The sequence below is a fragment of the Leptonychotes weddellii genome, chromosome 4 (assembly GCF_054177405.1).
Source record: "Leptonychotes weddellii isolate Sample4059 chromosome 4, ASM5417740v2, whole genome shotgun sequence".
In the NCBI taxonomy this organism is placed as follows: domain Eukaryota; kingdom Metazoa; phylum Chordata; class Mammalia; order Carnivora; family Phocidae; genus Leptonychotes; species Leptonychotes weddellii.
The window spans coordinates 127,598,951-127,612,074 of record NC_138372.1 but is presented as its reverse complement, the minus strand read 5'-3'; the positions used below and the strand labels follow the sequence as shown (position 1 = coordinate 127,612,074).

The 13,124-nt window shown below is 34.9% G+C and overlaps 1 protein-coding gene across 1 annotated transcript in view; it reads right to left on the bottom strand.

The window, feature by feature from the left end:
- CNBD1 (cyclic nucleotide binding domain containing 1) overlaps positions 1-13,124 on the bottom strand; it is a 314,879-nt gene that overhangs the window by 42,362 nt on the left and 259,393 nt on the right. Inside the window, exons 8-9 of the mRNA XM_081817128.1 lie at positions 10,252-10,389; positions 8,906-9,038 (exon numbers count right to left, since the gene is read on the bottom strand). Coding sequence (XP_081673254.1) covers positions 8,906-9,038; positions 10,252-10,389 — 271 coding nt within the window. The remainder of the gene's footprint in view (positions 1-8,905; positions 9,039-10,251; positions 10,390-13,124) is intronic.

Below are 13,124 nucleotides of genomic sequence, written 5' to 3'. Positions count from 1 at the left end.
CCTACCTTCTGTCCAACCACATCCAAAGAATGGATTTTCTTCCATTTAATTTCTACTGTATATGTTGAAAAATAGTCATTTAACAATTATCATGGTAAATAATATATATATGTCCATGAGTTGCTGAAAATTATTTTAATGCCAGATATTTGTGATCCTTCTCATTACTTTAAAATCAGTCATTGTTTTTTCTAATTATTGAATCTCTTGAAATCAAATCCAAACTACTCTACATAGTAATAAATGCATTGTAGCTACTCAAATATTTGATTTTATGTAATTTTAGAATGCATTTCTTTTAATATCCACAAAAGCAACTAATACAATGTTTTGTATATAATAGATGTTCAATAAAAATATTAATTGATTAAAGCCAAATGAAGAAATTCTTAAAAAGCACTTACAAAAGAGATCAACTTTGATAGAATGGATGACTAGAGTACTATTTTTGGTTCCTAAGTACAGAACACAGACTCCATATAAGTTTAAATAGAAAATGGTTTATTAGAAGGTATTAGCAAGCTCCAGGAAGACCATGAAACCAGGTTTCAATACTACAGTAAAAAAAAATTAGCCAATAGAAAGTTCCACCCATAATATAGAGCTCTTCTAAAAGAAGCCTCTCTTCTGCGCATCACTTATAATGCTAGGGGCAAAATCAGAACCACCATCCTCATCACCATGCCTGTAAAAAGACCTGCTCCCTGACTTCTCCCAAATCTTTATTTGTTGGAAAGAATTCAGGCCATAGTCAAAATTAAATCTTTTCAAAAAAGATTCTAGGAGATGTAGTCTTTAGCTTTTCTAGCTTCTACAGTAGAGGAAGGCAGGAAAAGGTGTTTGAGAGGGGCACTGAGCAAATATAATCTGCAGTATCTATCATACTAAGAAAATGTTTCTTATAGAGATATTTATAAAAACAGTGTATACAACGACAAATATAAAGAGTAGGAAGGAGATTATACTTGAACTATATCACTTGAACTATATAATCATTCCATTCCTAATTACCTTATATTATAGAAAGTTGGCTGCATATATAGTTCACAAATTTGAACATAATGATTAAAAATAAAAATGATTAATTGATAGATTCTACTAATTTTTGCTCCTGGTGATTCCTTGAGGAGAATATTCTTTCAACTGCCTTTAACTGGTTTTGTCCTTCAATACCATGGCTAATGCTTTCTTATCTGATTATCATCTCAAGTTAAGGTTAGCTTTTATTATACTTAGTTTAAAACATTGTCACCCCCCCAGCATTCTTAATTGTTAACTAATTGAAATCATATAATTCTCTTAAATTTCTACTCCAAGATAGTAAAGCAACGAATTTTGTTTTGAGATCTAACAATAAAATTATGTCGAATATACTAAGATTTATTTAGTGAATAACCTTTCCCTTGTATAGAGAAAATATATGCTCTAAAAAGTGGAAACAGCATGTGTAAAGATTTTGAGGGGAAGGAGCCACTAAAGGTCATAAAAATCCAGAACGTCTGAAACATGAACAGAAAAAAGGATGATTCAATATAAAACTGGGAGACACAGGCAAGACCCAGCTGCAACTGGCCTTTTAAACCATATTAAGGATTTTGTATTTTAATCTAATAACAATGGGAAGAAAGAATATAGCTAAGGAGATGAATAATAAGATAAATTTTATTTTAGTACCAGTCAATATAGCTGAGTGTATAGGATATAGTGTAGCTGAGGGAAAGGAAGGTGGGGAAGATAGGAGAGAAAAACAGATTAAAGTGGTGGCAAGATTCTGGGGCTGGGTAGGATGAAATAAGTGCAAGATACATTATAGTAAAAATGATACAAGTCAAAGACAAGGAGAAAATCTCAAAAGCAACAAGAGAAAAATGACTCATCACTTATAGTGAACCACAATAAGATAAAAAGCTCACTTCTCAACAGAAATGATTTGAAACCAGAAGACAGCGGAATAATGTATTCAAAGTGTGTCAAAAACAAAACAGCGCTATCAACAAAGGTATCTTTCAAAAAAGAGAAACATTCCCAGTTAAATAAAACCTGAGATTATCTGTTGCTATCACAAATACTAAGGGAACTTCTTCAGACCGAAAGCAAGGAACACCAAACAGTAATTCAAATCTGCTAGAAAATTTAAAAAGTACTACTAAGGGTAAATATGTAATTATAGAGGTCAGTGTTAAGTGCATATTTCTTCTCCTTTCTTATTTTAAATGACTTAGAGAGTGATTGTGTGAAATAATGAGTACATAATCCTGGTTTGGGGTCTGTTATATATGTGTGTATATATTCACCAATAACAGCACAAGAGGGCAGATTGTAGTAAACTAATATTGGACTAAGGAAAGGATATCAGATGGTACTTCAAATCCACAGGAATAAATGAAGATAGCTAGAAATGGTAAATAAGGTATTTAATATAATAAACACTATAAACATATATTTGCCCTCTCTTCTTCTCACAGTTCCTTTAAAAGATGTAAAATTATATGAAATATTAACAATTTATTGTTCAGTTTGAACATATATAGATGTAATATGTATAATGATAACAGCAAACAAAGAATGAGAATAGAGTTATATATGGTAATATTTGTATATCTAACTGGAATTAAGTTAGCAAAAATCTGAAGTAGATTCTGGTAAGTTGAGATGTAATATGGTTAGCCCTGGAACAAACAAAGGAAATAACAAATATAGTGAAAAATCAGTTTTTCTGATCCAGCTTCCAAGGAGCTTGGGAGTCACTACTTCATTCTAATAACAAGAGCTAAAAAAACAAACAAAAACAAACAAACAAAAAAAACCCCAAATCAAGAATTTTTAACTTGTAAGAGGAGTGAGGTCAAAGGGAAAACTGCTGCCCCCCAAACTGGAGCAACTAATAAGCAAATACAAAGAATCACAATTTACCAGAACAGGAACCTCCTCAGGAACCAGTGCTGGGGTAGAAAAATCTAAACCGTACTTGACAAATTGCTGAAAGTTCACTGTGAACAAATCTGAGTTTAAAATTCCAAGGGGACCCAGGATTCAGGAAATCCCACATTTTTGTGAGTTTTACCTTCTGAATCTCTACTAGGTTCCTACAGTAAATATGAGAGAAAAATTCCTCATGCTTCTGGCATGAAAGAGGCAAGGCACTCTGTTTTAAACAAGACCTGCCCTCAAGGGAAACTAGTAACCAGAGCCCTACCTAATGGGGTTTTATCAGAACCTAACTGAACTAGAGAAGGGAAGTACCTAACTTCAGCCCACTGTGACCATCCTGTTCTATCTAATGTGGGGGTGGGGGTGGGTGGAGAGGACTAAGAAGTATAAGTGAAACTCCCATTCCAGAAGCATAAGCCCACTAAAAGACTGAGCCCTAGTCACAAGACTATAAAACACTTCTTCCCCTACACCTTATGACCATTTTACTAAAACCTATTTACAGCAGTTCTATTTACAAAGTACCTCAGGCCCACCTATCAAGAAAACTGTCAAGAGAATTAGAAGACAAAGCACAGATGGGGAGAAAATATTTGTAAAAGACATATCTGAAAAAGCACTGTTCTCCAAAACATACAAAGAACTCTTAACAATAACAAAGTATCTGATTAAAAAATGGGCCAAGAGGGGCGCCTGGGTGGCTCAGTCGGTTAAGCGGCTGCCTTCGGCTCAGGTCATGATCCCAAGGTACTGGGATCGAGCCCCGCATAGGGCTCCCTGCTCGGCGGGGAGGCTGCTTCTCCCTCTCCCTCTGTCTGCCGCTCTGCCTACTTGTGCTCTCTCTCTCTCTGTTAAATAAATAAAAATCTTAAAAAAAAAAAAAAAATGGGCCAAGACCCTAATAGACACCTCACCAAAGAACATGTATGGATTGGAAATAAACATGTGAACAGATGCTTCGCTCAAATGTTATCAAGGAAATGCAAATTAAAACAACAATGAAATACCACTACAAATCTACTTGAGTGGCCAAAATTCAGAACACTGTCAACACCAAATGCTGACGTGGATGTGGAGTAACAGGAACACTCATTGATGATGGAAATGCAAAATAGTACAGCCACTTCAGAAGACAGTTTGGCAGTTTCTTACAAAACTAAACTTACTCTTAATACACTATCCAGGAATTGAGCTCCCTGACATTTACCCAAAGGAGTTGAAAACTTATGTCCATACAAAAATCTGCATATGGATGTTTATTACAGCTTCCTTTACAATGCCAAAACCTGGAAGCAACAAAAATGTCCTTCAGTAGGTGGATGGTTAAATAAACTGCGGTACATCCAGACAAGAGAATATTATTCAGCATTAAAAAGAAATGACCTATTAAATCATGAAAAGACATGGAGAAACCTTAAATATATATTACTGAGTGAAAGAGAACATTCTAAAAAGGCTACATACTGTATGATTCCAATTCTGTGAGACTCTGGAAATAGCAAAACCATTTAAAAAAAAGAAACAACAAAAAGATAAATGATTGCCAGTGGTTAGGGATGGGGGAGGAATTGATGTATGAAGTGCAGAGGATTTTTAGGACAGTGAAATTACTTTGTATGATACTGTGATGGTGGCTAAATATTATTACACATTCATCCAACGCAGAGAATGTCCAACATCAGGAGTGAGACCTAAAGTAAACTATGGGCTTTGGCTGATGATGTTTCAATGATAATGATGGTTTAATATAGGTTCATCACTTGTAACAAATGTACCAGTCTCAGGGAGCACACAAATAGTGGAAAATGGGTGGGCGCCTGAGTGGCTCAGTCAGTGAAGTGTCTGCCTTAAGCTCAGGTCGTGATCCCAGGGTCCTGGGATTGAGTCCAGCATCGGGCTCCCTGCTCAGCGGGGAGTCTACTTCTCCCTCTCCCTCTGCCCCTCCCCGCTGCTCGTGCTCACTCTCTCATAAATAAATAAAATCTTTAAAAAAAATAGTGGGAAATGCTACACAAAACAGGGGCAGGGGTATATGTGAAATATCTGTATGTTCTGCTCACTTTTGCAGTGACCCTAAAACTGCTCTAAACAAGCCTATTATGAAATCATTAAGTGAATTAATATATTACATTAGAAAATATCCAGTTGATACAAAAGATACCCATAAAAAAGGAATGGAGGGAAAAAAATCAAGATCAATAGCACCTCTAAGCACAAACCTGGTTCTGCATGTTCAAGAGTGTGCACTGGGGCTAAAGAGTTTAAAACCCTACAGAATGATTTAATATGCAAGAGACTGAAGCCAAAGTAATACTGGAATTTAGAGGCCAGAACTTCACCCTTATGTCAGACAGAGGTTCAAAGTACATATTCTGTGTCTGAAACTCTCCACTTTTGGTTTAGGAAGACTAGATATTTTTTTACTATTCTTATATTGGCCTATTTTATCTTTCAGAACTAAATTGGTTACTACTTTTTTTTAAGTGTCTCTAGTTATTGTTTGCTATGTCATATCATGCCTGGAAAAGACAGAGCATAATGATATACACAGGGTAACAATCAAATGTACCTAAGTAGTTCACTGATGCCAAGTTAACATTTTTTTCTTATACACAAAAACCACAGAAACAAGCTGATTAGTGAGAAAAGCTGCTGGTTGTCTTTTTCTAGCCAGTCAAACTTTGAAAAAAATAACACCTGGGAAGATTTTAATTGGTGTGATATGAACTGGACACGCCCGAATTACTAGCAGCATTGTACACATCTGTTACAGTCAGGATCCTTTGGCATGTGAAGCAAAAGTAAGAAGACTTAGGAAGTTAACAAAGGAAATAGAGCCAGAAATAAGCTTTACTTATTTCATAGATTGCCAAGATTAATCCTAAATTCTATCAAGCTTTTGAATAATTAACTAAATCTCTCTGAAACTTCATCCAATATACATTCCTAAAAGAAGATCAAAACACACATAATTATGCTTTATAAATCATACTAGTGCTAATTTTAAACCAAGATAATAAAAGTATAATTTGAGCTAGAGTCTCTACATTTTCTGATAACAATTCAAAATAAATCTTGAGTAAAGTCGAGAAGTATTACATCTAATGCTTCTCTTTGATATATCAAGTTTGTCACTGCCATATAAGAAAATTTGATAAGGCTGACAGAACTTATTCTTCACGCAGGTATGTTTATTTATAAGAACCACAGTATTTCAGGACTGAAAGAGGCTTTGAAGATCATTTACTGTAATTGTCATTCTTCTCTAAGGAGGACAAATGATTTTTAAAACTGCATAAATGTAAGCACCACATATTTTTATTTGGGAATCAGTGGGAAAATAATGCCACTTTTGACTTATTCAATATAATCACAGACTGTCCAATGCAATAGACAGATTCCACCATTATTTTTAAAGACATGTACTAAAAAGAACTTGAACCCAGCATTAGTCTAAGAAAGTGCAAGTCAGTACTACCTTAATTCTGATGCTAAATTTAAATATTTTAGGTTGATATTTTAGATTGAGACACATAATAGTCATCATTAGTAATCAAATACATTAAAAGCTCATAACTATTCCCCTTTTTAAAATTCCATATTCTTTTGGCTCACATACATAATTGAAAATATATTTTTTTAAGATTTTATTTATTCATTTGACAGAGAGAAACACAGCGAGAGAGGGAACACAAGCAGGGGGAGTGGGAGAGGGAGAAGCAGGCTTCCCGCTGAGCAGGGAGCCTGATGTAGGGCTCGATCCCAGGACCCTGGGATCATGACCTGAGCCAAAGGCAGACGCTTAACGACTGAGCCACCCAGGCGCCCCCATAATTGAAAATATCTTTGATTTTAGTTTCTTTCCTCCTTTTTATTTTATTTATTTTTTTAAATATTTTATTTATTTATTTGAGAGAGCCGGAGAGAAAGAGCACAAGCAGGGAGAGGATCAGAGGGAGAAGGACAACCAGACTCCACCCTGAGCACAGAGCATGACCCTGAGATCATGACCTCAGCTGAAATCAAGAGTCTGATGCTTAACTGACTGAGCCACCCAGGTGCCCCCTTTCCTCCTTTTTAATAACCTAAAAAATATTAATGTCCTTATAGATAGGCAAGATGGAGACATTATTTTTTATACAAAATAGCCCTGGAAATGAGGCGTGGACCAAAATGTGATATTTCTGATACAAAAGGAGGAACCCATGATAAATCAAAATATCCATATTTAAAAAAAAATGTTTCTATACAATAAATATGCTGAATTTAGGAATGTTCAATTCCTAATTTTTCCTAAGTCAGTTTACTACTTGCTTTCTTAAATGTACTATTGGCCAAAAGTAGCATTTATAACTCATTAGAAAAAATGTTTCATGAACAAAAATATATCTAAAATTCAATTTTTGCAAGCAAGAAAAAATATATATATTTGGCTAAATACGGATTAAACACTGTATTTTTAAAAAGTGATGAATAAAATATAAAAATAAGCACTGGAAAGAAATTTGGAACAAATTTAGTAAAGGGCTATAATCTCACCAAATTTAAGAAGTTTATTAGAGAATCTCAGTATTTGAAGCATAACTTTGTCTCTAATGATATTTACTTTTCTTCTAATAAAAGAACTTTCTGAATTGGTTCTATGCTACACCTCACTTTTCTCTTACACAGTGACTCCCTCAAAGGATATCTTAGCCAGATTTTTCTTCACCGTATTTTTATTAACAGTCACATTAAGGACTCAGACTCATTCTTTTTAGAATTTTAACTTTCCATTTAATTCAGAAATGTTCTCTTCCTGGCAACATATCCCTCACTACATTTATGGCTCTGTAGGCTTGAAATGCAAGTATTTCTCTCAAACACTACCTCTTCTGTTATAATCCACTGTTTCACTAAGAGAAAAGCCAGGCAAGGCTGCAAACCTCTCTCTGTTGTTTGTGACTCTCTCTTGTAGGGCAGTAGGGATTCCTTACTGAAGGAGATCTAAAGCTGCTCTGACCCACCTACCATAGTTCCTCTTGTGTGGGTGTCTTAGTCAGTTTGGGCTGCCATAACAAATATCATAGGCCGGATGGCCCAGACAACAAGCATTTATTTTTCAGTTTGGGATGCTGGGAAGTCCAACATCAAGGTGCCAACAGATTCAATGTCTGGTAAGATCCCTCTTTCCTGTTTGCAGAAAGCTGCCTCCTTGTATCCTCATATGGCGGAGAGAGAGAGATCATCTCTCTCATGTCTCTTCTTATAAAGGCACTAATTCTACTCATGAGGGCTCCACTTTAGTGACTTAATCACCTCTCAAAGGTCCCACTTCCAAATAGCAACACATTGGGGTTTAGGGCTTCAATATATGGATTTCGTGGGACACAAACATTCAGTCCATAACAGCTGACATCTCTTACTTAATGGGTTCTCAGAGACAGAAACAATTGTACAAAATGATGTAATGTCACCTACACTTTTTGTGTACATGTAAGCAGAAAATCCACACATCCCTGCCATGCCGAATATTGGAAATGTTGGCAGCTTCACTGTTGCTACCCCTTATCTCAGCCTCACCTTTCCTCTATATTTTCCACTGATAATGTGTACTACAAGTAAAGAGAAGCAAACTTGCTTCTTAAGTAGGTGTTCAATCAGGAGAACAGGACAAATGAATGTAACTTCTCACTGCATTTCTCCTTTTGGTCCTTACATTGACTGTCAGAGTAGGGCAATAAGGGTAGGGCCATGAGGAAATACAGAGAGATATGAGTAAGGCCAGTTCTGAGATCACTCTTTAAGCCATTACAGAACTATTTTTTAATAAAAAACAGGCAATAGTCTAAATGTCCAGTTAAAAGAATACATTAAGAAGTTAGAGAAACACTCATTTGAAGAAATATTATATAAAACATTAAAACGATGAAAAATTACAAATTCCAATACTATGTTATGTAAAGAAAACGATCCCAAATTGCATTAAACTCACCATGACCTGGAGGAAATTTTTTCCATTTAATGAGTGCAACTAGCTCATATATGGATAAAGTGGGCCACTCTTCATAATATGGACATTTACGAATTAATTTCACCTTTTCTTTATTTTCAAGTTTTATTTTTTCCTGAAAAAAGTCATTAAAAAAGAAGGGGAAATGTATAGCACAGAGAGATAAATGGCAGTAACAGAAAAATAAAAGTTATATGAGTGTAAATTGTATAAAATACATTTGAATTTTATAGGAGCATCATTCTATGGTCACATAACCATATTGAAATTTTAGTCTTCAGATTTGCCACTAAAATTATATTTTCCCACCTTTCATAATATTTTTAGACTTCCATAAATGTTCTAGCATTTTTAAGAAATCCTGTCATAGTCAAGACCAATCTCAAAAGTTGTACTTAATAATACTGAATCATTGATACTTATATTTTGAAAATAAAACATACAGAACAATTTTTTTTTTTAAGCTAGCCACTCTGAAATCAGCGATATGGAAGGAAGTTGAATTCTGAGCAAGTCATCTGTACCCCTGACACTGAGACCATTGTATCAAAAGAAACCCTCACTATTATTAGAGAGCTAAATCAAAAAGATGGTTGTCTCCTCATCTCCCTCCAACCTGAGCACACAACTGGAGGTGATGCCAGTGCCCTGTTGCCCCTGCACCAGACTTAGATCCTATCAAGAAAAGCTGGCAGAGAAGACAATGGGCGTCTTTCAGTGCAGGCAGTTACAAAAACTTTCTCTGTCATCAGGGGAGGAGAAATCAAAAAGAGGGAAAATTTTGGAGAGTAAATTGGTAAACTTGAAGTAAATAAGTTATCTGAATGTAGCAGAATTAGGGGGTCAGAACTAAGTTGTGATCACCTATTCATGCAACTCTGGGTTTTTAATATCTATTAAAACAATGAAATAGCATACCAGTCACTCCCAAGTATTTTTTTTCCTCAGGTGGACTGTACAGATTTAGAGATCTCTCTGTATGATCGTCTGGTATCCCTAACACATGACATGCCTTTGACACCCAAAACTTATGTTTGTTGAGTGAATACATGAATAAGTGAATGTATAAATGAATGGATTTGAAATTCATGAAAAACCCAAAGTGCTAAAAATATACATAAAATATATCCATAGAGACCTTTCTTTCCACTTCAACTACCCATCACCATCAGAAGCTTAAATAATGTTCATCAAATAGACCACATTTTTATGTCTCCAAGTTAAGTTATATTTAAAAATTACAAAGATACGGACATCTGTCTAGAGGCAAAACTTAGCTTGAATTTACACAAATATTGTGTTAATATATAGATTAGATATGGTCGTACCGATTTTAACCTTGCATAATCCTTTGCAGGGATTTTAAGAATTTCACAATCTTCTTCTGTGATCACCGAATGCTCCTTTGTTTCTGATTTGGTCTGAGCTGCAACTTCCAGGGTTCCAAAGGTACTCCATTGTCGAAGCTGTAAAAAATATGGAAGTAACTTAAACTTCATTATCACTCATCAACATAAAAATACCAGTGATGGTGATGGAAACAGTCTGGAAGAGTCTGCAAAAGGGATGATGGCAGGTCAAACTCCAAGTCTGTGAAAGAAGGGGATCTAAACAGTCTTGCAAGGATGTCATACTTCTGTCCAACGTTACCTTCCCAAAGCAAGAAAAAGTTTCCATTTTTTCACTAGCATGAAAGAAATAACTTATAAGAAGAGATCTTCTGTTTTATCCACTGATTCATTTTAAGTACCTAGAATAATGCTTGGAACATAGTAGCCATTCAATAAATATTTGGTAGTAATAATGAAAATGAATATAGTGTTATGCAGTATATAAATTACAAACATATATATGCTTGTGTATACACATACACACACACACACACAGGGTCTCCTAATTTAATATGTAAAAGATAAATATTTAGCATCCCCCAAATGTTACACTAGAATATGTATTGTAAATTATTACGATATAATATGAATATATATAGCTATGTAGAGGATCTATATTCATGTTTGCACGGGGAAAAATATATCATAAATAATATGTATCTATGAAATTGAGAAGTTTCTTAGGGAAAACATCAGGTCTATATGGCTAAGATGATATGAGAGGACCTCCGCTCTTCCATTTCAAATCTATAGAAAGGCTAAATTGTTTTCTTTTTAGATGAATGGATAGCTGAGCTTGAATCTGCAAGTCCAGAAATAAAGAGGAATTTTAAACAGTCACTGAAACTGAAGTTGTTCACGGTGATACCAAACTAGGATAAAGGCCTAAGGGGTTGAGTTCTGGGGTTCATCATACATGTGGGAATAGGAGATGAGACCCAGGACCACGCAAAGCGAGGAACTGGAATTGAGCTCTCGTGCCTAAAGCCTAGAACCTTGGAGGATCACCTGTATGTGAAATGGAGGCAACAAAAACTCATCCCACTAGTCTAGCTGGGGAACTGGGTACAGTTGTCACAATATCAGGATCCTAGGTCTATAACTTGTGTAGGTGAAGAATAAACATTTACACATAGTACAGGACTCAAAGCTTAAAAATTACTGTACAGTCTGGTACACAACTAGTAAAACACCTAGGATCCAGGAAAGTGCAAATTTTTTTTTTTTAAAGACTTTTATCCATCTATTTGTTGGGTGGGGGGAGGGAGAAGAGCACAAGCAAAGGGAGTGGCAGCCAGAGAGAGAAGCAGGCTCCCCGCTGAGCAAGGAGCCCTACAAGGGACTCAATCCCAGGACTCCAAACCCCGGGACCACGACCCCAACAGAAGGCAGACCCCCAACCGACCAAGCCACCCAGGCATCCCCAGGAAAGTGCAAATTTAAAGCCTTATGTATGAACTGAGGATAAAAGGAACTCACATAGGGAGCAATCCCTATTAATAACAAAATCACAATAAAAAATTACAAGCCTCACAAGTGACAAAACTCCTATGAGGGTAACTCAACAAAGAACTAAAAAAAAAAAAAAAAAAAGAACATCCTAAAAGAGGCTATATACAATTAATATATTAGATCATATTGCATTTACATTTTGCTAAATAACAAAATTAAACTTTTATAAGTAAAAAAACAGTTATAAAAAACTCAATGGACACATTAATTAAAACTTAAGAAATAATTCACAAAATGGATAAAACATGAGAAAAGCTTTCAGAATAAAACATAAAATATAGAAGGAATTTAAAATAAGATATAGAAGATAGATGGAGAGCATTCAGCATATATCTACTAGGATTTCCAGAAGAAACCAAAAATAATGGGAGAGGAGTAATTATCACATCAGTGATAATGGCACCAAATTTTCCAGAATAGGGAAGAGGTGAGTCTTAAAATGAAGGAATTAATACAAAACCTAGATATATATTTGTACTTTGTGTTCCTGCTCAGGTTTTGGTGTACTCTATTTATCTTTCTCCTCCAGGTCCTCCTTCGTCATCTTGTTAGCGATCAGTAAATTCAAGCAGATATTTTCTACATATATTTTTCCAGATTTTCTAATTGTATTTAGGATAAGACTTGGTTTGTATTACCTAATAAACCATTATGAAAGCAGAAGTCCTCCACGACTTTGAATAATATTCTTAAGGCTTTCCTTCTTGATGTATTAACGATATCATCAAACTGCCTAATGTTATTAGGAAAGTATTACATTTCCAATATCCTTTACATACTCTATATATGTAAACATTGTTGTAAAACTGAATTACTATATAACTGAATTATTTAAATTATTAATATTTATATTTCCATTCTGTTCTATAACTATGGTCATCTTCAAAGTGCTCAGAAAAAAATAACTTTCAAACTAGAATTCTACATTTACTTAAAATAGGAATATGGAATGAGGAAAAACAAAGCATCAAGTTAATTTTTGACATCATGTGAAACAAATTCCTCAAAAAGTTGAAAATAGAGCTGCCCTACGACCTAGCAATTGCACTACTGGGTATTTATCCCAAAGATACAAATGTAGTGATCCAAAGGGGTACATGCACCCCAATGTTTATAGCAGCAATGTCCACAATAGCCAAACTATGGAAAGAGCCAAGATGTCCATCAACAGATGAATGGATAAAGAAGATGTGGTGTATATATATATATATATATATATATATATATATATATATATATACAATGGAATATTATGCAGCCATCAAAAGGAATGAGATCTTGCCATTTGCAACGACGTG